The sequence below is a fragment of the Myxocyprinus asiaticus genome, chromosome 41 (genome assembly GCF_019703515.2).
Source record: "Myxocyprinus asiaticus isolate MX2 ecotype Aquarium Trade chromosome 41, UBuf_Myxa_2, whole genome shotgun sequence".
NCBI lineage: Eukaryota > Metazoa > Chordata > Actinopteri > Cypriniformes > Catostomidae > Myxocyprinus > Myxocyprinus asiaticus.
Window position 1 is genome coordinate 37,652,639 of NC_059384.1, and position 22,598 is coordinate 37,675,236.

A 22,598-nucleotide genomic window follows, 5' to 3' on the forward strand; every position below is an offset into this window, starting at 1 on the left:
CTAACCTTCACCATAGTATTCACCTGTTACCCTCTCTTATTGTACTTTATTATGGAATTAGTTAAAAGAATCCATGTAAGATCACAAAAAATATATTTTTATATATATACTTTGTTTTTAAGAAAGAAATTTGATGCAACAACAAAGGTGAGTGTTGGGTGTCAATATAGGTGTTACTGTGGCAGACATAAGAGTATTAGACAATGGGCACAATATAGACAAAAGAATAATAATTAGAGACACACATCAATGTGTCTCAGGTGTTAATGTCTTACAGACTGCAGACAAACACATGAATGAAGCAGCATATTAAAAAACAGAGTGAATAGGCTTTATTTTTGTGTGCATTTGAGTAGATTGCATTCTTTTTGTAAACTTCCTTTTGTAAATAAAAAAAAAAAAAAACATATGGCATGGTCTTACATAATGTTTCTTAAATTTCTTGAGTTCTGAAGTTATCATCCTCAGATTTGGAATATAACATTATCAGACTTGTGGCTTTTTTTTCTTTTCTTTTCTTTTCATTTATAATTTCATAAAAAATGTAGTATGAAAATAATTTTCAGATCAGTTCCTATAAATCTGAGCTTTTATAAATATTTTCTTTATTAATTTAATAAATTCTGACATCTGGGCAACAAACTTACAAGTGTCTTCTGTCAAAACAGAACAGAATTATGACTAATACAAAGAGGTGATGAACTACAGCCATTAATATTGAATATGTCCAATTCAGGCCTGAGCTCAGAAAATGGGGGCAGTGGGAACAGGATATATAACAGCACAAAATAAAATCACACCAGGAATAATAATGTATTGGAAATCAGAAATATTTATGTACATGAAACTAGGTAAATGTTTACCCCACAGTTTCTGCAGTTCTGAGTCATATTAGATATCAATTGTTGTACATTTTTGGCTAATGTATAATATTCATGTTTTTTTCTTTCTTGTTTTTCAGTTTCCTGGACAGAATAGAGTCTGTAGGACAGAGTGACTACACACCAACAGACCAGGTGAGGGCGCAGTTGCACTGCTTTTACTCTCCAGTGTGTGTTTGTGTGTATTGGTAGTGGAAGCTGTGTAATACACTCACGTAGCACTTTATTAGGAACACTGTGGTCCTAATAAAGTGCCCAATGTGGTCTTCTGCTGTTGTAGCCCATCCGCCTCAAGGTTCGATGTGTTGTGTATTCTAAGATGCTATTCTGCTCAATACAATTGCACAGAGCGGGTATCTGAGATACCGTAGCCTTTCTTTCATCTTGAACCAGTCAATCAGTCAACTCACATCAATAAGGCATGTCCCTCTACAGAACTGCCACTCACTGGATTTTTTTTTTTTTTTTTTTTTGGGCACCATTCTAAGTAAAGAATGATCAGCAGCTACAAAAATACTTAAACCAGCCTGTCTGGCAACAATCATGCCATGCTCCAAATCAATGAGATCACATCTTTTCCCCATTCTGATGGCGGATATGATTGGCTGATTAGATAATCCTATGAATAATTAGGTGTGCAGGTGTTCCTAATAAAGTGCTTGTGAGTTTATGTTTAATTTGTTTACCTGTATATACAGTATTTTCATAATGATGATGAATGTTTTAAGGGTTTGTCCATTTCTTTCAGGATTTGCTGAGGTGTCGTGTTTTGACTTCAGGGATTTTTGAAACTCGATTTCAAGTAGACAAAGTCAACTTTCAGTAAGTCAACCTGATGATATTATACATAGATATGAACCATCAGTTTATTGATTAAAGTGGGGTCCAAAAGTCTGAGACCACATTGAAATTCTGGAAATAAACTAAATTTTAGTATTATTAGATGAGGAAGAAATATTAGTGAGTGTGCACTATTGCTAGGTTGCTAATCAAAATTAAGCAAATTTATGACATTGACCATATTAACTAGTGTACAGATGGTCAGGTTTCCTTGTTTCCATTGATGCACACAAGATGCTTTTTCCAAAATTCTGAAATCATGCTGGATAACATAATCATAATATTAAGCAAAAAGGGAACATGCCAAATAATAATGTTACTTTTTTTATAAATTTTACACTTGGATTGTTAATCTAATAATTGAATTTGTAATTGATAAAGTTGAATGAAAGTTACACTATGTAACTTTTGGCCCTCTAGTGGTTGAAGCACAAAACTGTAATTTTCTTCCGGAGGAACATTGTTTTGGTAATTACATGAGTTGGGCTTTGATTCTGCTCTTCTTCACGGATGAATCTGATGGTTTGAGGAGTACAGGTTACAGATGAAAATCTTATCAGAGCAAATGTCACAAAACAAAAAAAAAGTAAATAAATAACGAAAGGAAGAAAAAGACAGATTTCCAAAAAATATGTCTTATGAGCAGTTAAGTAGCATATCTGTTTAAAAAAAAAAAAAAGCTTTACAAAAGTTAGGCAATGATGACATTAGACATAACGATTGCTAGTGAACTCTTTCTTTATATGTATTACATTTCTTAAAAACAGAATAATAATTTTTCAATTCTCTCTCTCTCTCTCTCTCTCTCTCTCTCTCTCTCTGTGCGTCAGTATGTTTGATGTAGGTGGTCAGAGAGATGAGAGAAGGAAATGGATTCAGTGCTTTAATGGTGAGTGTAGATTCTTATTGGGTGATTCTCACAAAACGTGTCAAAAACTGTCCTGGTCATATTTAACCCCAAATCAATACAAACAAAATATTAAATTATATTTTGCTTATAGAAAACTAAGCCACATTGCATTGTGATTGATTTTATTTTTTTTGCATTGTAAAATTATTTTCAGAATACTTAAGCACATATTAACTGCCAATTCTCATTACCGTAACACATCAGGACGTTTTACTTTTACTATTCACAATGTTTTTAATGAAGATGTACAGTGATTTAATATATATATATATATATATATATATATATATATATATATATATATATATATATATATATATATATATAGTAATATAAATCTTATCCACGTTGCGGCAATGAGAATATCATAATGACCATCTTTTTTCTTGTTCAGTAATGAGAATTGGGGGGTAAAATATGCTTAAATTGTCAAAAAATAATTGCACAATGTAAAAAATGTAATGGCCCTAAAAATAGCCTTCATATTCTATATGCAATATACATATAAATATTTAAGTCTAAATACATATTGTATACAGTAGTCTATACATACAGTATTACAGTATATATATATATATATATATATATATATATATATATATTTATTTATTGTTATTTTTTTTTATTTATTTTTTTTTTTAGTAAAATAGGACCAGGACATTTTTTGACAGGTTTCTTGATAATCAGCCTACACTGATCAGCCACAACATTAAAACCACTGACAGGTGAAGTGAATAACATTGATTATCTCGTTACAATGGCACCTGTCATGGGGTGGGATATATTAGGCAGCAAGTGAACAGTCAGTTCTTGAATTTCATGTGTTGGAAGCAGGAAAAATGGGCAAGCATAAGGATCTGAGCAACTTTGACAAGGGCCAAATTGTGATGACTAGACGACTGGGTCAGAACATTTCCAAAACGGCAGGTCTTGTGTGGTGTTCCCGGTATGCAGTGGTTAGTACCTACCAAAAGTGGTCCAAGGAAAGACAACCGGTGAACCGGCAACAGGGTCATGGGCGCCCAAGGCTCCTTGATGTGCATGGCAGTGGCGCTTCTAGCTTGTATGGCGCCCAGGGCAAAACCCACTTCAACATGCTCCCAAAGTTGTTGACGGGGGGGGGCACTGTGTGCCTCGTGCCGCCCCCCTGCAAGATGCTGCCCTAGGCAACTGCACATGTCGCCCATGCCTAAATCCGCTACTGGCGCATGGGGAGCAAAGGCTAGCCCGTCTTGTCCGATCCCACAGAAGAGCTACTGTAGCACAAATGGCTGAATAACTTAATGCTGGCCATGGTAGAAAGGTGTCTGAACACACAGTGCATCGCAGCTTGCTGTGTATGGAGCTGCGTAGCCGCAGAGTGCTCATTCTGACCCCTGTCCACCGCTGAAAGCGCCTACAATGGACACGTGAGCATCAGAACTGGACCATGGAGCAATGGAAGAAGGTTGCCATGTCTGATGAATCACGTTTTCTTTTAGATCATGTGGACGGCCGGGTACATGTCCGTCGTTTACCTGGGGAAGAGATGGCAGCAGGATGCACCATGGGAAGAAGGCAGGCCGGCGGAGGCAGTGTGATGCTCTGGGCAATGTTCTGCTGTGAAACCTTGGTTCCTGGCATTCATGTGGATGCTACTTTAACACGTACCACCTACCTAAAGATTGTAGCAGACCACGTACACCCCTTCATGGCAGCGGTATTCCCTGATGGCAGTGGCCTCTTTCAGCAGGATAATGCGCCCTGCCACACAGCAAAAGTTGTTCAGGAATGGTTTGAGGAACATGACAAAGAGTTCAAGGTGTTGACTTGGCCTCCAAATTCCCCAGATCTCAATCCAGTTGAGCACCTATACGATGTGCTGGACCAACAAGTCCGATCCATGGAGGCCCCACCTCGCAACTTACAGGACTTAAAGGATCTGCTGCTAACGTCTTGGTGCCAGATACCACAGGACACCTTCAGAGGTCTTGGTCCATGCCTCGTTGGGTCAGAGCTGTTTTGGCGGCACAAGGGGGACCTACACGATATTAGGCAGGTGGTTTTAATGTTGTGCCTGACCACTTTTTCAGCCATCTTGGTTCCGGAAGTGTTTTCCCATAAAAAAATTTCCATAAGGATTTCTTAAAATCCTTCAAAAATGAGTTATCAGCCATGAACCAAACAACCAACTCTGAAGTGAATCACAAAATTACAAACTTTGATTTGAAGCAAAAACGTATTTTTAAATCGGACAAAAGACATAGGTATAAGACATGTGTTCACATGTGTCCATAATGTGGATTGATGGCTACAACAGAAGCATACAGTATATCATTGATTAACAATCTCTGAGCTCACGATAAGTCTGTCTTTAATGGTTTATAAGTTATTGTTAATAATGAATTGGACAATGGAAAAAATAAATAGGATTTTTACTTCCAGAACCAGACTGTTGAGCTGTATTGCACAACATCCTGAAAACATTTGAATTACTGTATATTCACAAAAGCTGTAGTCAAAACATCTGAAAGTCTAAATGTCTATTTGTGTGTTATTTATGTGTGTTTGGTGATGATATTTGTCAGATGTGACAGCCATCATCTTCGTGGCAGCCAGTAGCAGTTATAACATGGTCATCAGGGAAGACAACAGCACTAACCGCCTGCGCGAGTCTCTCGACCTTTTCCGCAGCATCTGGACGAACAGGTTTCACACTTCTGCTGTTTCACACATTCTCAATATCACATGTACTGCATGATAGGGATCGGCATTTTAGGCATTTTATCTACAAGTACTCACAATTAGGGATGTCCCGATACCTTTTTTTTAATTTTATTTTTTATAACAAGTACGAGTACTAACACGTCCTTTTTGGTACTCGCCAATACTGAGTTGATACCTGTTCTGAGTTCCATATCAAGAGTTTGTTTCAATTTTATCATCAAAATGGTGTTTAAATAAATGAATTCATTAAAACTTTAATCAATTCAAAATATTACAGTTAAAATTTTTGGTTAAAAATGAACAAATTGCCATTATTGATTAAGTACATAAACAATCAGTCTTTAAAACAATGTCCTTACCTTACCCCGATTCATTTCGGTAAGCTTATAAAAATAATTTGTATTTTGAGCTGTCGGGTCGGATTTGGTGCGAAATCGCTGGCTCATGTCATTCCTCTCTGCGTCATGATTTCATGTCTGTAAACACAGGAAAGTAGTGCCAGCTGACACGTGTTCTTTCTGAGGACGCTGTTCAGCTCAGTTCAGTAACACTCACATGGTTCAGGATGGCATCGCTGCAGTCTGGATGGATGTTTATCTGTTATCCGTTTGGCGAAGTTGTTTACCTGCTATAATGCTTGGAATTGGATACAGTATGTTGTCTGGTAGGGTTAATGCTTTTATGAATCGAACATTACTCGTGTGTTTGCCGATCACGATCTGTTCTCGGGGGAAGTTACTGTGCATGTTTACATTAGTAAACGTATGACCTCTGAAATTGACTTCTTGTACATATTATTTTCATGTTTAATAAATTATGTTTTATCCCCATTATTGCTCGTTGTATGTTTTTAGTTTACAGTGTTATTAGGCCTACAGTTTCACTTGCTTTATCAACTGCCCTGTTCATATTTTCATTTTTTCGTTTTAGTCAGTTTTAGTCTTTTGACAAAAGTGTCCTTTAAAACTAGTCAATATTTTGTCATGTTATATTCATCAATTTTAGTCAGTTTTACAAAAATGACATTACATTTTAATCAACGAAAATAATATATTTTACTTGATGTACTGTAACAAACTGTAACAGACCAAACTTTAATCAAATATTCAAATATTTAGATTTTTTTAAATAAAAAATGTAAACATGTATCAAACATACAGTATAAATGTACGTACTGTCCTTGTTGTGAAAATAATCCTGAAATAATAATGAATAGACTGAAGTATTAGCTATTTTTGAGAAGTTAGCCTACTGTACTCTGAATTCTTCATGCTTTAGAGACTTATTAATTTTCCTTGAAAGGATATTACATTGCGTGTAGTGTGTTTCTTATGGAAAGTGTATTCACAACGCAAGTTACGATTATTCTGACTAGCGCATCTTCCAATCGTTCACGTTCATTCGTTTCGTTGTGCAGATGTAAGTTGTTCCATAAATGTTGTGGATATATAGATGAATCTCATGTATAAATAGGATGTGTTTGAATGAAGTATTTACCCCGTTTTAAAGCGGTTAATTTTGCCGGTGTTAGCAAGTTCAACTCAGGCAACTCAAGCGGAGAAATGTGCAACACACTGGATTAATGGATTAAATGAATCCATATCTAATATTTTCTGTTTACAGATTATCAAGATGTTTCTTCTTCTGTTTATATCTTGCACTGTTAATATCTTGCAGTGTAATTTTTATTTTCATATTTTCATCAACAGTATGCTTTAATAAAATAATTTAATATTCTTCATGATTCGCCTTTTTCATCTCGTCATTCGTTATCGTTGACGGAATCAAAAAAACATTTTGTCAACAAACGTTTTCAACATTAATTTCGTTGACAAGATTAAGAATGTAAAGATAATGAAATTTTACATTGAACTCGAATCAGCAGTATCACGAGTTTCACCTCTTAAACTGATAATACAATACAAACATTAATAGTCTATAAAACACTTGAATAATCATATGAAAATATAATTGTAACTGGTGGTGATTCAGGAGAGTCCCCTCTTCTCTATGTAAAAGCGCTTTAAGTGTAGTGTCAGAAAAGTGTACAACTCATTCATTAAAAATATGTAAATAAGAGTATTGTTTATCTTCATAAACGCAAGTAATATTTCATTTTTAAATGTTTAATTGTATAACATAATTATATTAACATGAAAATAGCACATTATAACTCCGGCTCTGAATATCTTCCAGTCATGCAATGCAGGCGAAGTCCAGGTAACCTCAAATCATGAGATTCATCCGCCAGAGTAGTTGTGTCGAAACACAACAGACGTAATGTATTCTTCCGCAAATTGCTTGCAATTTTAAATTTAAATAGATGTCGCTAGAGAGCACAAAGATATGTAGTGCAGCTTTAATTTTCAACATAACATTGTATTATTTTTTTATCAAATAAATATAGAACATCACAGCACAAACCAAAATACAACACTGGAGTCATATTTTTTTCAAATAAAGTGTTGCAGAACAGAGCATCACAGATGTGAGATATTGCTTAAATATAAATCAATTATTATTGATTTATCATTGTTATTATTACTAGTAGTAGTAGTAGTATTACAGTGAATATTACATTCAGTAATTTCACAGTAGTGATAAAATTCTGTTATACTTTTTTTTTTCTTTTAAATTGAGCTTTTATTTTGACAGAGCTTTCTGAGTGTTTCTGAGTAGATGTGACAGTAATCCAGAAAAGCCGGTCGCCATGCGACTCAAAGTGTTTATTAAACCGCAAAAGGCTTCTATTTAATTAAATATGTATGTACTCTGTGCCTAGCACAATAACATGAGCGCTCTGTTCGCTGTCATCTGCAACAAACAGAGAGCGCGATGCTCATGATGGTCTTTAAAAGGTATGTGCAGCCGGCGTCAGCACAACACTGTCTCCTCTCCACACATTCATAAGCACTCATATTTGAAGTACACAGCTCATGCAAACTATATATTTATCTCATTAAACCACAGCTTTTGCGGATAAAAAATCTCACTAGGACATAACGTGATTTTATTTTGTGCACTGAATGTTTATATAATGACATTCGTACATCAGATGGTATCGGTTTTTGGTATGGGAGCATGGTATTTTACAAGTACAAGAACTTGATTGCAGTATTGGACCCGATTCCGATTCCATTATCGGTATCAGGACATCCCTACTCACAAAAGGGGGAGCATAATTGTTTGTCTGTGTACTAGGGATGTGCACGGATAGTTGACACCTGTATTTGAATACCACAATCACTATTCGTTTATTCTACACTTGCTATAGAGGTCTTCAACAGGACCCGAGCCCATTGGGACCTGACAGTCTGTTCAGGTGTTTTTGCGTGCGTATGTGCTGTTTTTAAATTGTTTTTCCATGTAAACACATGCTGAATGTACATCTTTGACCATTGCGCTGCATCTGACAGGGTTTTTTTTTCTGTGTCCACTTTTTTTATTCATGCAGTGACATTTGTATTATTTTTGTTTGACTTTAATGTGAGTCATTTTATAATTTGATGATCTAAGTATTGTGCTATTTAGGCTCATACAGTGCCTATAGAAAATCATCATACCCCTTTGGAATAGTAAAAAAAAAAATGTTTTGTCTTACAGCCTGAAATCAAAACCCATTAAAAAAAATCAGCTTTTATTAGCCAAAAAATAAAATAAAAAATCAGATTTTATTTACAAATTGAGCCTTACAACACTGAAGTAAAGAAAACATTTATAAAAGATGAAAAACTAGGATAACAGGGTTTGAAAAGTGATCATACCCCTGGATTTAATACTTCGCAGAGCTTAATGGAAGCCATCAGTCTGTTTGGATAGGTCTCTACTAGCTTCACGCACCTAGACTGGGGAATATTTGCCCATTCTTCCTTGCAGAATTGTTTGAGTTCAGTCAAATTGCAGGGTGAGCAGCGATAGGCTACTCTCTTCAAGTCCATCAACAGGTTTTCCTTTGGATTTAGGTCAGGGCTATGACTTGGCCACTAAAAGACTTTGACTTTCCTATCCTTAAGCCACTGCGTTGATTTTTTTGATGGTGTGTTTAGGATCATTTTTGTGCTGAAACGGTGAACCACCTGCCAATCTTCAGTTATCCAGCAGAGAGCCACAGATTTTCCTCAAGAATTTGGGTTGGCAGCATTCATTTTCCCTTCAATCCTGACCAATTGCCCAGTCCCCACTGAAGAGAAACACCCCCACAACATAACGTTGCCACCACCATGCTTCACAGTAGGTGTGGTGTGTTCTGGGTGCTTTGTTTGGTTTTCTCCAAATATATCGCTTGGATTTCAGTCCAAAAAGTTACATTTTTGTCTCATCTGACCATAAAACCTTTTTCCACATGGCATTTTGCAAAGTGCAAATAAGACTCGGTGTGGCACTTTTTCAGAAGAGTGAGCGCTTCAAAGAAAATTGATGGCATGCTGTTGTCACGTGACTCGGTGTGGCAGAAGTTAACCCTTTAAATGACAGTCTAGAGTCTTGTGAACAGTATTCAGTCAGTTTTTATTCATTTAAATTATGCGTTGCGTATATCAAAGCATGTGAGGTCGCACGAGGTTAACTAAAAAAACGTTTTCTCTAATTTCTTAATACCTGCATTATTATGCTAAATGCATCAACATAAAGTGTTTTTCAAACTCAGCTCAACATATATTCAACGAGTTTGACACATATCCATTAGGGGTATGATGGTTCAAATTTCTCACAGTTCGGTTTGTGTCAGTTTCGGTACAGTTCAGTATTTGCTATGTTAAAAAATATATATTACTGCCAAATCCAAAGTAAGAATACTCTATTTGTTGAACACATTACCAAAAGTGATAACACTTTAGTAAGGTTTGCCCTTACTAAAAATCATCATGGTTTTACTACAGTAACCATAGTTTGACCATGGTATTTGTATTGGTATATTGATTGACACCGATTATGCGTGTGTTGGAGTGAACTGAGAGCATGCATAATCGCTCAAACTGTCTCTATTGCTCCACACACCATCTGTCGCAACTCATGTTACATCAGGTATACTCAGATTTGTGTTTGCGTGGTTATTTGTTGTTTAATTAGATTTTACATCCGTTTGCAGTATTTTTTTCCTCTCCATGTACAGCGAGCCAGTTTGACTACCGTAATGACTTTTGAAAATGGTCACCTTTATATTCATATACATGTAAATCATACACGTTCTATAACAAACTGGCATATTCACCTGAATTACATCATGTCTGAAAGTGTAAATTTGCAAATGCTTAGAATTGCAAATAGCCAGTTGCCGCAATCTCATGCATCAAGGGCTGTGTAAGCGCTAATTCTTTAGAGGAGCAGTGTATGTGTGATTGCGTGCGTGCATGATGCAATTAATAGAAAATCAGCCCTGAATCTAGGCACGATCGCCGATCACAGATTTAAAGTGGTCATGTCATGAGGAATAAAATTTTACTTGATATTTTGACATATAAGAGGTCATTGTGCTATAAAAACATACTGTAAGTTTTAGAACTCTGCATAGCCTTCTGAAGGATCCCAACATTAGGAATGAGTGGCTGATTCAAACAAATTTCCTTAATGTGTCAGTGAGAGATTATATGTTTGAATTCTTTCATGGATGAATTCTTCTGAGAACCAAGGATTCAGGCTTTGCAAATAAACTTGTAATGAAAGATGTAGCAGTGGCAGCACTATTGGAAACAACACTAATGCCGGTAATTCTAATGTTTCATATTTTAATTTGTTTGATATGTAAGGATTTGTATAGTCAACCGTTTGCATCGGCAAAAAAAAACAAAAACAAAAAAAACATGATCATGACTCCATAGGTGTAATGAGTCAGGAGAGAAAGGAGGATATAAATGCAGCATCTTTAATAAAACAAAAGTAAACCAGGTAACTCAGAACATAAAGAAACAAAACACAGGGAACAAACGTACAGAGCACAGCATAATACATGTGAAGACTGACAAAGGAAACAGGGAAAACAAGGGCTTAAATACACAGGGGCAAACAAGGGAACGAGGAACACCTGTGGAAACAATCAGGGGAAAACCAATCATAAAATGAATCTACAAAGTACTATAAACTAACAGGAAACAAGAACATGGGAACTAAACAAGAATTTCAACATAAAAGTCAATGCAAACACAGGGAATATGTGACAATAGCGAAGTGGATCATGCTTATTACATGGTAACTTACCAAATAAATAAATTTTTCCTCACAAAATATTGATTTGAGATGAAATGATTTAAATATGGCAGAAGAACGCAATGTTGTGAAGTACATAATAGCAAGGCTGTTAACCTTCTTATCTGTCTCGCATTAGCCATGATGTCCTTTAGCCGAAATGAACGCATCGTGACGGCCATTTTCCCACATTTAAGATGAAAATGTATTGTGGGAGATTCCCCAGCCTGTGAATATTGCTTATTTCCTGACATGGGATGCGTATTGAAGCCGGGAGATCAAAAAGGGTAATGCCCAGGCTGACTGTCCCTTATAAGACTTTCACTACAGCTGGACACACATTTATTAACACTTTACATTCGCAGCTTGTGTTCGACTTATTTTCACTGTTTAAATAGCGTTATTTTATCACCCAATCTTGTATGCCTCTTAAGAATTGGGGAGAAATATTGTGATGATTTTGTTCATTTTTCTGTTGTTATTTCAGTCGATCAACTGTTGTAGTTTGATTGTGTGCTTTACATAATTACAACATATCAATGATTGCCTGGACTGAGTGCTGTAGGGGATTTCATAAATCGCTTGCAAGTTTTAATTCTTTCAGTCTTGTAAAATACCATTCCACACTTGTAATGGTGAGAGGATGTTTGCTTTTCAATAATGTTGGCCAATCATAACAGTGGCCATGTCTTAAAGGTGAAGTACACACAAAACCAAGCGTTTCACACAGAGGTCCAAAGACAGGGTAGTAAGGTTCCTATAATACTACAGTATGACTTTTTTTTTTTGTGAAAAATGTTTTACTTCCATTGTAAGTGAACCTCTAGGAATAAAATAAAATAAAACAAATATGCATGACATGACCCCTTTAAGATGAGATCGGAGATCTAATTTGGTAGACGACGTATCAGTGCCACCCTAACAATAAGTGCATGTAGACCCTATCAAGCCAGCATAATAAATGCAGGTCATGTGGAGTTTGACTCAGAACTGCAGCTGAAGAGCTAGAAATAGAAACATCAGCAGGAATAGAAGCAGTGAGACGGCTCTGTGCTCTAACTGTCTCACTCTCTGTTTCCAAAAAGGTTTTTAAGGACCATCTCAGTCATTCTGTTCCTCAACAAACAGGACATGCTGGCTGAGAAGATCCTGGCAGGAAAATCCAAACTAGAAGATTATTTCCCAGAGTATGCTCGCTATACGCTGCCTCCTGAAGGTACATGTGCTGTATAATAACATTATATACATATACATTATAATATACACTGCCTCCTGAAGTATCCCCTACTTTTCAAATCATTCCTACACCCCTGAATACACATACAGTCTATACTAATCATATATATATATATATATATATATATATATATATATATCACACACACACACACACACACACACACACACACACACACATACTGGCGGCCAAACAATTGGAATAATGTACAGATTTTGCTCTTTAGGGAAGGGAATTGGTACTTTAATTCACCAAAGTGGCATTCAACTGATCACAAAGTATAGTCAGGATATTACTGATGTAAAAGACAGCACCATCACTATTTGAAAAAAAGTCATTTTTGATCAAATCTAGACAGGCCCCATTTCCAGCAGTCATCACTCCAACACCTTATCCTTGAATAATCATGCTAAATTGCTAATTTGGTACTAGAAAATCACTTGCCATTATATCAAACACAGTTGAAAGCTATTTAGTTCGTTAAATGAAGCTTAACATTGTCTTTATGTTTGTTTTTGAGTTGCCACATTATGCAATAGACTGGCATGCCTTAAGGTCAATATTAGGTCAAAAATGGCAAAAAAGAAATAGCTTTCTCTAGAAACTCGTTAGTCAATCATTGTTTTGAGGAATTAAGGCTATACAATGCTTGAAATTGCCAAAAAACTGAAGATTTCATACAAAGGTGTACATTACAGTCTTCAAAGACATAGAACAACTGGCTCTAACAAGGACAGAAAGAGATGTGGAAGACCAGATGTGCAACTAAACAAGAGGATAAGTACATCAGAGTCTCTAGTTTGAGAAATAGACGCCTCACATGTCCTCAGCTGACAGCTTCATTGAATTCTACCCGCTCAACACCAGTTTCATGTCCAGCAGTAAAGAGAAGACTCAGAGGTGCAGGTCTTATGGGAAGAATTGCAAAGAAAAAGCCACTTTTGAAACAGAAAAACAAAAAGAAAAAGTTAGAGTGGGCAAAGAAACACAGACATTGGACAACAGATAATTGGAAAAGAGTGTTATGGATCTTAACTCCATTGAGCTTTTGTGGGGTCAGCTAGACTGTAAGGTGCTTGAGAAGTGCCCGACAAGACAGCCACATCTATGGCAAGTGCTACAGGAAGTGTGGGGTGAAATGTCACCTGAGTATCTGGACAAACTGACAGCGAGAATGCCAAGGATGTGCAAAGCTGTCATTGCTGCAATTTTTAAAATTTTAATAGTAATTTTTCACGTGATTAATGTGCTGACTATACATTGTGATCAGTTGAATGCCATTTTGGTGAATAAAAGTACCAATTTATTTCCATAAGAGCAAAATCTGTACATTATTCCAAACTTTTGGCAGCCAGTGTGTGTGTGTGAATGTATATATATATATATATATATATATATATATATATATATATATATATACACACACACACAATGATAATGCCTGTGTTTTTTGTGTGCCTAGCAACCCCTGACCCAGGAGAAGATGCCAAAGTGTCCAGAGCTAAATTTTTCATCCGAGATGAATTCTTGGTATGAATAATTTCTGTTCTACTCTCTGAATTTTTCTTATTCTCACTATCTACAATGTTAAGACACCTAAATAGTACAAGTTCACACCCACTACAGCTATGACACATCTATTTGTGTGTGCCTCCAATATATTAAGTGATACCTACTATCACTAGTACTATCATGTAATAACTATTTTTAACAGTTGTGGGTGTTTGACTTTTTAGCATAATTTCTTTGTTTTTAGTGATATTTTAGATTTTTTTTATTTATTTTATTTTTTTATATATATATATTTTTTTTTTACCCAGTCATTTTAATTTGTTGTTTTTATTTGGGTAGCTCATGTACAATGTGCATGTGTGTTTTTCTTATTATCAACATCGAGATTTAAGGTTTAAATGTATGCAGGGTCCAAAATTAACTTTTTGCCACATCTGATTATAGAAAGTCAATTTACCAGCCATCAATATTTCTTACCAGCCATGAAATTGTATTTTAAAAAATTAATCATAATACAAAATTTTTATAATAATACCATATTTTAGTCATCCTAGAGGCATGATTTTTATTTGAATCGCAACTAGTAGCACTGTAGCGTCACTTAACACTACATTTGTCACATTGTATTGTGAACGCAGCTATGGAATCGAGGGAGTAATCAAACACACTCACCTAAACCGTCCTCTCTCCCTCATGTACTGCTAGGAAAAACAAATCATTTAAATGAATCGCTACTTTCGGACAGTTCATATAAATGAACTAGTTATAATAAACTACTCCCCTATATTTAGCGTTGGTAACTCTGATTAATTTTAGTGATTCGGTTCTTTCGGAAGGTACAAGTAAATGAGCTAGTTCGCATAAAAAATTCACTGATTCACTTGAGCTTTAAAGGGCCTTTGCCTTCACCTTCTTTTGCCTTCTCCTGGTCTTTCTACACTGGCTGCCGGTTGCTGCACGTATCAAGTTCAAGGCTGTGATGCTGGCATACAGAACAGTCACTGTGTCTGCTCCGGCTTACCTAAAATCATTCCCGCAGAGCTACGTTCCCACCAGAAGCCTGCGGTCTGCAAATGAGCGGTGCCTTGTCGTACCAACGCAAAGAGGCACCACTGTAACTCGTTGGTGGAAAGACCTTCCCAACTCTATCCTTGAAGCAGACTCCCTCTCTGTCTTCAAAAAAATGGCTAAAGACACATCTTTTCCATGGGCACTTGACCATACACTTGTGTTTATACAGTATATATCCTGTATATATATACAGTATATATTTCTTGTTGCACTCAATCTCTATCTGGATAGTATTTTTCTGATGCAGCTGAAACTTTGTAATGCAGTACTTTTCGTACTACTGTTTCCTTAAGATGAATCGCTTATGCAATATTATTCCTCTTTTGTAAGTTGCTTTGGATAAAAGCATCTTCCAAATGAATAAATGTAAATGTACTTGGTTAACACTTACAAAAATTAAAGGTTTTACTATTGTAACATTGGTGGTAACCATGACTGCAGTAGCCATTGTTAATCTTGTAGGTACTATGATTTTACTAAAAATAAATACAATGGTTAAACTATGGTGATATTCAGGTGATTGTTGAATTAAAAAATATCATCCGATTGTTATAAGAATTCTTCTTTAAAAACTTCAATGTAGTTAGCTACTTTTGGTAGTAGCTTGTAGTTTAGTTAACTACTTTTTTAAAAGAGTAGCATAAAGATATACTTTATACGAAAACGGGTGTTATGTCATTTCAAAATCTGGCCAAAAAGATTTTTTTTTTTTTTTTTGTTGGTTTGTAACAGCTTGCCAATGTGAACTTTCAGGAAAACCTCATACTGGCTGCTAAACACTAACGGCCATTGGTTCACGTCATTGGTAGGTGTTACCTGGAGCTCCACCTACTTTGAGGCCGACAGCAACAGTAAATCCAGTTAGGTTGTTAAGTCAGTTAAGATCAGTCAACATGAACACACTGGAGTGCAGATATTAGCGAATAGGTGCAAACTTACCAATCGCTCGTGTACAGACATTTACCAAGACAGTGTAATGTGATTTTTTTTTTTTATATACATTTTGTTTAGTCTACAAAAGGGATTAAATCTACTCAATCTTAAGAGCCCATTCATGCTGTTATTTTATGTGCTGCTTCACTCATGTGCCATCTGCAGCCGAAAGCCATTCACACATCTACCCAAAGTGAGATATGCCTCTAATTATCATTCTTTTGTCTGTGTTTTTTCCCCTTTTCCTCTTTTATACACCCATCTATGCAGTAGTATCAGTGTCATCATAAATTACAATAACAGAGTAACCAGCAAATATTATGGCCACATATAGTGTGTTAGCGCATTAGAGCTATGATTGCAGAATGTAAACATTATAAATTACTCACTATCTACTGCATATATATTACTTTAAACCATCATCGAGTGATTAAAACAGCTTTTTTACTGATCTCATGTGACTACTATTCATAGAATGAGGCATGAAGTCATCGATAACACATTTTAACATCACAGTAGTTAAGGTTTTAAATGTAGTCTTGTGCGTCCTCATATTTAGTTGGGGCAGTGGTGGCTCAGCGGTTAAGGCTCTGGGTTACTGACGAGAAGGTCGGGGGTTCAAGATGCCAGCACTGCCAAGATGCCACTGTTGGGCCCTTGAGCAAAGGCCCTTGACCCTATCTGCTCCAGGAGTGCCGTATCATGGCTGACCCTGCACTCTCACACCAGCTTAGCTGGGATATGTCACTGTATATGTGCAAATGTATAATGTGTGGCAAAAATAAAGGCTGCTGCTGCTTCTTCTTCTTAAATGCTCCTAAACACATCCCCCAAGTGGCGTGGCCAGTGTCTGTATGTTTCCAAACAGTATACATTTGCTCAGCTGTTTCAAACTTCCTTTTGGCTCTGAGCAAAGAGCAAAGAACTTCACCGTTAGTGTACCGGGGCCTTAACTGTAGCTTTCCCAACACTGCATTTGCCGTTTGCAAGTGTTATGTACTGAAACTGGCCACTGTTTCTTATTAGTTTTTTTTTTTTACAATTTTTAATACATTTTTATCTTCACTAGTTTATTTAAAATTTGTAAAAGTTAAAATATTCTATGTAGTCTCTAAGTTGTTTATTAAAGCTGCATGCCTAATAGTTTCATGTCAACTACCAATTTATGAGTCTTATTGTTGGTAACATTGTGTGTGTTTCCAGAAAATCAGCACGGCGAGCGGCACAGACAAACACTACTGCTATCCTCACTTCACCTGCGCCGTGGACACAGAAAACATCCGCCGTGTGTTCAATGACTGTCGTGACATTATTCAAAGAATGCACCTGCGGCAGTATGAACTCTTGTGATTGTCTGCCCGAATTGCTCGCTCCTCCAATCAACACTTTCCAGTCCCAGTCAAATGGGCTCTTTGAGAACTACTGACTAGTGACTCTGCTGTCATGTTCCTCCTTTTCTGCTTCTCACTTGTTTGCTATTTTTATTTATAGTCTATATATATATATATATATATATATATATATATATATACATACATACATACTGTATATCTGAAGTGAGAGTGGGTTTTATGATACGCGTGTATGTTGTGTTTGTGTGTGTGTGTGTGTGTATGTGTGTGTGTATGAGATGAAATTTGAATCAATCCCAGGTCATTCCTCTTTATATTTTGATGTTTTTCAGCATCGGCTGGTTTTAGTCGAGGTTAGACGTTGATCTGTGGTAACCTGTGACTTGTGTCAGGATAGCCTGACCTTTGACCTTTTCCCTACATCTAATGAAGGGTTATATGGGAGTTCTTGACATGGGGATGAAGGGGTACATGAAGGGTAAAAAGAAGTACTTTGCCTCTGTTTCATAAACGAAGGCCAGGAGGCAAAATTCACAATGTAGCACCTGTATATTTATTACTTGCCACTTTTTTGTTGTTGTCTTTTTAATTGCCTTTTATTTGCTTGTTTTTTATTTTCTGCAAAGTGTGCAGAAAGGACTTCAGGGCTAGATTAGAGTTTGTAACCAACATCAGAGCACAGGGCGAAGTGTAGGGGCAGGGGCTTATGGGATTTGTTGTACTCTGCACTACCAACAGGCCAACCGATGCGTCATTTAGCACAGGCGGCACCCTTTTGGGGGCGGTAGTTCTAAATATAGATATAAATAAAACAAAACAAATCAAACAAAAAAACTATATATTTTTAGGGGTTTTGTTTTATTGAAGATTATGCAAGGTCCCTTGATCTTGTACAGGACTGCGAAATGTTATTTTGTACAACTTCAACAAGAAAGACAAAACTTTGACTTGTAGAAGCTCTTTGTGCCTTTGATTACAGCTGTACCTGTAAACGGGGAAAACGTGCATGTGATTGGCCAGCGCTGTACAGCTTGATGTCAAATCGTACATGCGGCATGGCGTGCTGGCGAGAAATTTCTCTGTAGACTTGAGTTTTTTTTCCTGCTTTATAAAGCTACTAAATATATAAGTCTTTTACTATAAAATGAAGAAATATTTGGCAAAAAATCTTGTATACAATATGCAAAATTAACCACTTTTGTTCAGAAACTGCAAATACAGTACGTCTTTCATTTCTTTCTTAGAATTTCTGATATTGTTGGCAGACAGCTTTAAAAATGTTAGAAAGGTTTTCAAATGTCCAAAACCCAACTGTTGTTTCGGGTAGGACGCATTTTTAAATGCGGTGTATATGCAGACTGTACACAGGGCTGTGCCGGTAAAAGCGTGTAGATATGTGTGACCGCATTCGTGTGCATACACGTGCACGTATACCACACGTCGTACATCTGCGTTTTTTTATACGTGTACATATACATTTATAAAAAGATGGAAAATATATTCTATTAATATATATGTACAATTATTCATAATGATATGTGTGCCTATATGTATACATATTTATAAATGTTTAGCGAGGTTGTATGCATTGCTATGCATATACAAATGCATACTTTAGAAGGAATGAGGAAGCAAGACTAGTGATTCCTTACTGGCCATCCTAAGAGCGCACTGACTCCCAGGTGTTGTGAATGTGAGCACTGATAGTGTATACTCACAGCTGTAGTGTCTCCATACTGTCTCTTTCATTCACCTTTGAGGCTGTTACCAGTTGTTAAAGGACGATTACAGATTACAGAATGTTTACGCAGCTCTTTTGTTCATACAACGTTCATAGTGATCACTGTGAAGTGTTGTGGTTAAAAAAAATCCGTCATAAAAGCACTATATTCCACACCTGTCACTTCTTGGAAATTGGCAACAAATTTAAGTTGTAGCCACTGGGGATTAAATGTAATGAATTATTTGGGGTTTAGAGTGTGCAGACAAAATGATTTGACAAATTTGTATGTTTGCTAGCGTTCAGCGGCAGATGCCTTATATTTGGGAGTGAATGCATGTCACACAGTTCTGGAAGTAATAGTAGCCAATTATTTGGATGACAGACATTGTGTCCAGCGTTTCAGAATAACTAGAGCCACATTTGAGATGCTATGTGATGATATTGATGATATTCTCCTTAAGTGAATTATGTACACTTGGATTGTTAAGGCAAAGAAACATTTTTTTTTTTTTATCTATATTCCTATATATAGTACATTCTATAGGAATATATTTAGTAAATGTTTCCATCATAATTTATGTGCATGTCTTATCGAATAAAAAATGTATCCATCTTAAGTGTGCGTACAAGTTTTATTTTTTGTATGCATTTTTTGGAGATATTATTCACATCTTGATGTTTCCATCCAGCATTTTTGGTGTGATATCCTGAAATTTGCAAAAAAATATGTTGACCCAGTTATTGACACCACAATGGCATTGGTTCTTGTGTGTGTAGTAACTATACGCAATGGTCCAGACACGAGACTCAGAGGGAGAGAACGATTTCCACTGAATAACAACTTAAATATCTGTCTGTTCCTCACTCAAAACTATTGTATACATTGGAATATAGTGCACAAGTCTTATGTACTGCTTTTATGATACTCTGTGATGGTGCTTTTTTATACTTTCTGGAGCTTGACAGATATTTCACTATGAGCTGTTGTTTTATGAAAAGAGCTGTGTGAAGATTCCTTAAAAAATATTCTTTTGTGACTGCCTGGATTATGCAAATTGATCACACACTTAAATCCATGGACAGAGGTCATACAAGGTTCCCACACCTTCTGACCAATGAATTTCCATGACTTTTCCAGTCTCTTTTAATTCATGGATAAATTAATAACTAAAAATTATTTTATAGAGATGGCACTCACAAACAGCAGCAGACATATATATATAAAACCTTTTTTTTATTTATTTATTTATTTTTATTCCCTGATATTTCCAGGTTTCCATGACCATGGGGACCCTGGTTATTGCTAGACCCCATAAATTGTTCATTTGGATCCTTGACCATAATTCAGCAGTTCAACAGCAATTTTAGCTGTGTGATCCCTCTACAGGTGCTGTGATTGGATGGTATGTTACGTGACTTCAGACTGTGATTGGCGGTAAAAGTAGATAGACTTTAATCTCTTTACTCTCCTCTGCAGCTTTTACACGTTCAAACTTATTTCAGAAACTAAAAATACAGTGAGTGACAATGAAGAAAAATAAATAATAAAAAAAAAAAAAATGTTTTGTGTCTGACCTTCAAGGATTTTAAGATTTCTTTTTAATTTCTTATTGCTTATTTTAATAAAGACGCACATTAGAAGTCCTTTGACTTTGTTTTGAATGGCAATGTGGGAAGAAATGTAATTTTACAAATAAAATACCTTTTAAAAAACAAAAAGTGAATTTGTCTATTAAATTGGGATTGATGTGGTAATTATGACTGCAGCAAGTTGCTGCTAATATTCTTTATTTTCTAATATTTGTACAATTGATATCATTTCGCATTTAAATGAGAATTAAAATAGTAATTTGCAGGGCTCAACAATAAGGATTTTTTTTTTCTGCTAGCTGTGTGGCCTTACCACAGATGAATTTTTGTGTCAGAAAAAAATATATATTTGTATTTTTTACTGAATGTTAATTTTCTTTACAAATATATACAGTATACTGTATATACAGTATGTATGTGTGTGTGTGTTCATTATATATATATATATATAATGAATGTCACCCTGTGGTGATGACGTAGAAAGATGAATATAAAAGTTTTTCAAATAGCACTACACCAGAAAAGTCATATATCTAATGGAAGCTCTCTTTAGGAATGTGACTGTGCAGTTTATATTGTTCCCATAACATCACAGTTCAAATAATTATAAAAAATAAAAATAAAATGAAATATGATCTCAGTAAGAATTCAAAGACAAATGTCTCATGTCTGCGCCGATCATTGCTTCTGTAAACCCTGATTAGCCACAGACTCTTTATCAGCAATTACTTGTCTGTGAGCTTGCATGGGTAAATAATCCAATGTTATTCCTCAGATGTCCAGAGCAAAATATGCAGTCCAGCAGAAAAAGCATGATAAGTAAATCTTCGGCAAAATGTGTTCATGACTATTGATGATGAAATATACTTCATTTCTGAGGATCTCAGCTTTCCAAACTAGATTAAGCTTTTAATCTACACAGTGGCCGAGGTATGTGACAAAACAGTTGGGAAGGTGCGTGGGATGTCTATGGGTGAGTGCTCAGTTGCGTTAAAGCGCCACCTGCATTTCAGATCTGTGTATTGTGATGGAAGGTGATGAAGAAAACTCCTGATGTTGCTATAACAATGCAAAAACCACTTACCAATTTGCTTGAAGTGAAAATCAGTTTCCTTTCCAGTTTAATTAATCAATCGCACAATCATGCAGAACATCTTAGGTTTTTTGATCTTTTTCTCAATGGCAATACCAGCAGTGATGACAGCCAACTCGTCAGTGAGATCTCGCGCTCTTCGCTTTCAAATTACGTACATCACTTAAAGCGTGATTGCGTCACTCAAGGCCAGCTAGAAGGCCTGGACTGGGACATATCCTAAAGACCGCACCCACCAAGAACAAATAAATCAATCTGATTGGCTGATGAATCTGACAATCTGACTTTAGATGCCTATTCACTTACACTGTTGAGGGATTCTGTGGAAATTCTGAAGGCCTGACAGGGTGGAGCTCAGATTCGCGCTGCTTCTGCTGAGGAGGAGCATGGCTTCGGGCATGTGATTTATGAAACTGTTGTCACACTTTGCTTGTAAGCATCAAGGAATATTTACAAGGAATATATAATACTTCTGCACTATTCTATGCCATTTTGTAGTGTAAGTAGTGCGAGTAGTAGGTTTTCACTGAAAATGCAGCAAAAAGAAGTGCACTTTAAGTACCCGGATGA

At 36.1% G+C, this 22,598-nt stretch overlaps 1 protein-coding gene across 1 annotated transcript in view; it reads left to right on the forward strand.

Annotated features, from left to right (window-relative positions):
- Window positions 1-21,064, forward strand: part of LOC127432187 (guanine nucleotide-binding protein G(olf) subunit alpha-like) — a 141,069-nt gene extending 120,005 nt beyond the window's left edge. The window contains exons 6-12 of the mRNA XM_051683060.1: window positions 962-1,016; window positions 1,630-1,703; window positions 2,552-2,610; window positions 5,199-5,319; window positions 12,603-12,733; window positions 14,217-14,284; window positions 17,474-21,064. Coding sequence (XP_051539020.1) covers window positions 962-1,016; window positions 1,630-1,703; window positions 2,552-2,610; window positions 5,199-5,319; window positions 12,603-12,733; window positions 14,217-14,284; window positions 17,474-17,620 — 655 coding nt within the window. The 3' untranslated portion in view covers window positions 17,621-21,064. The remainder of the gene's footprint in view (window positions 1-961; window positions 1,017-1,629; window positions 1,704-2,551; window positions 2,611-5,198; window positions 5,320-12,602; window positions 12,734-14,216; window positions 14,285-17,473) is intronic.
- Window positions 21,065-22,598: the final 1,534 nt, after the last annotated feature.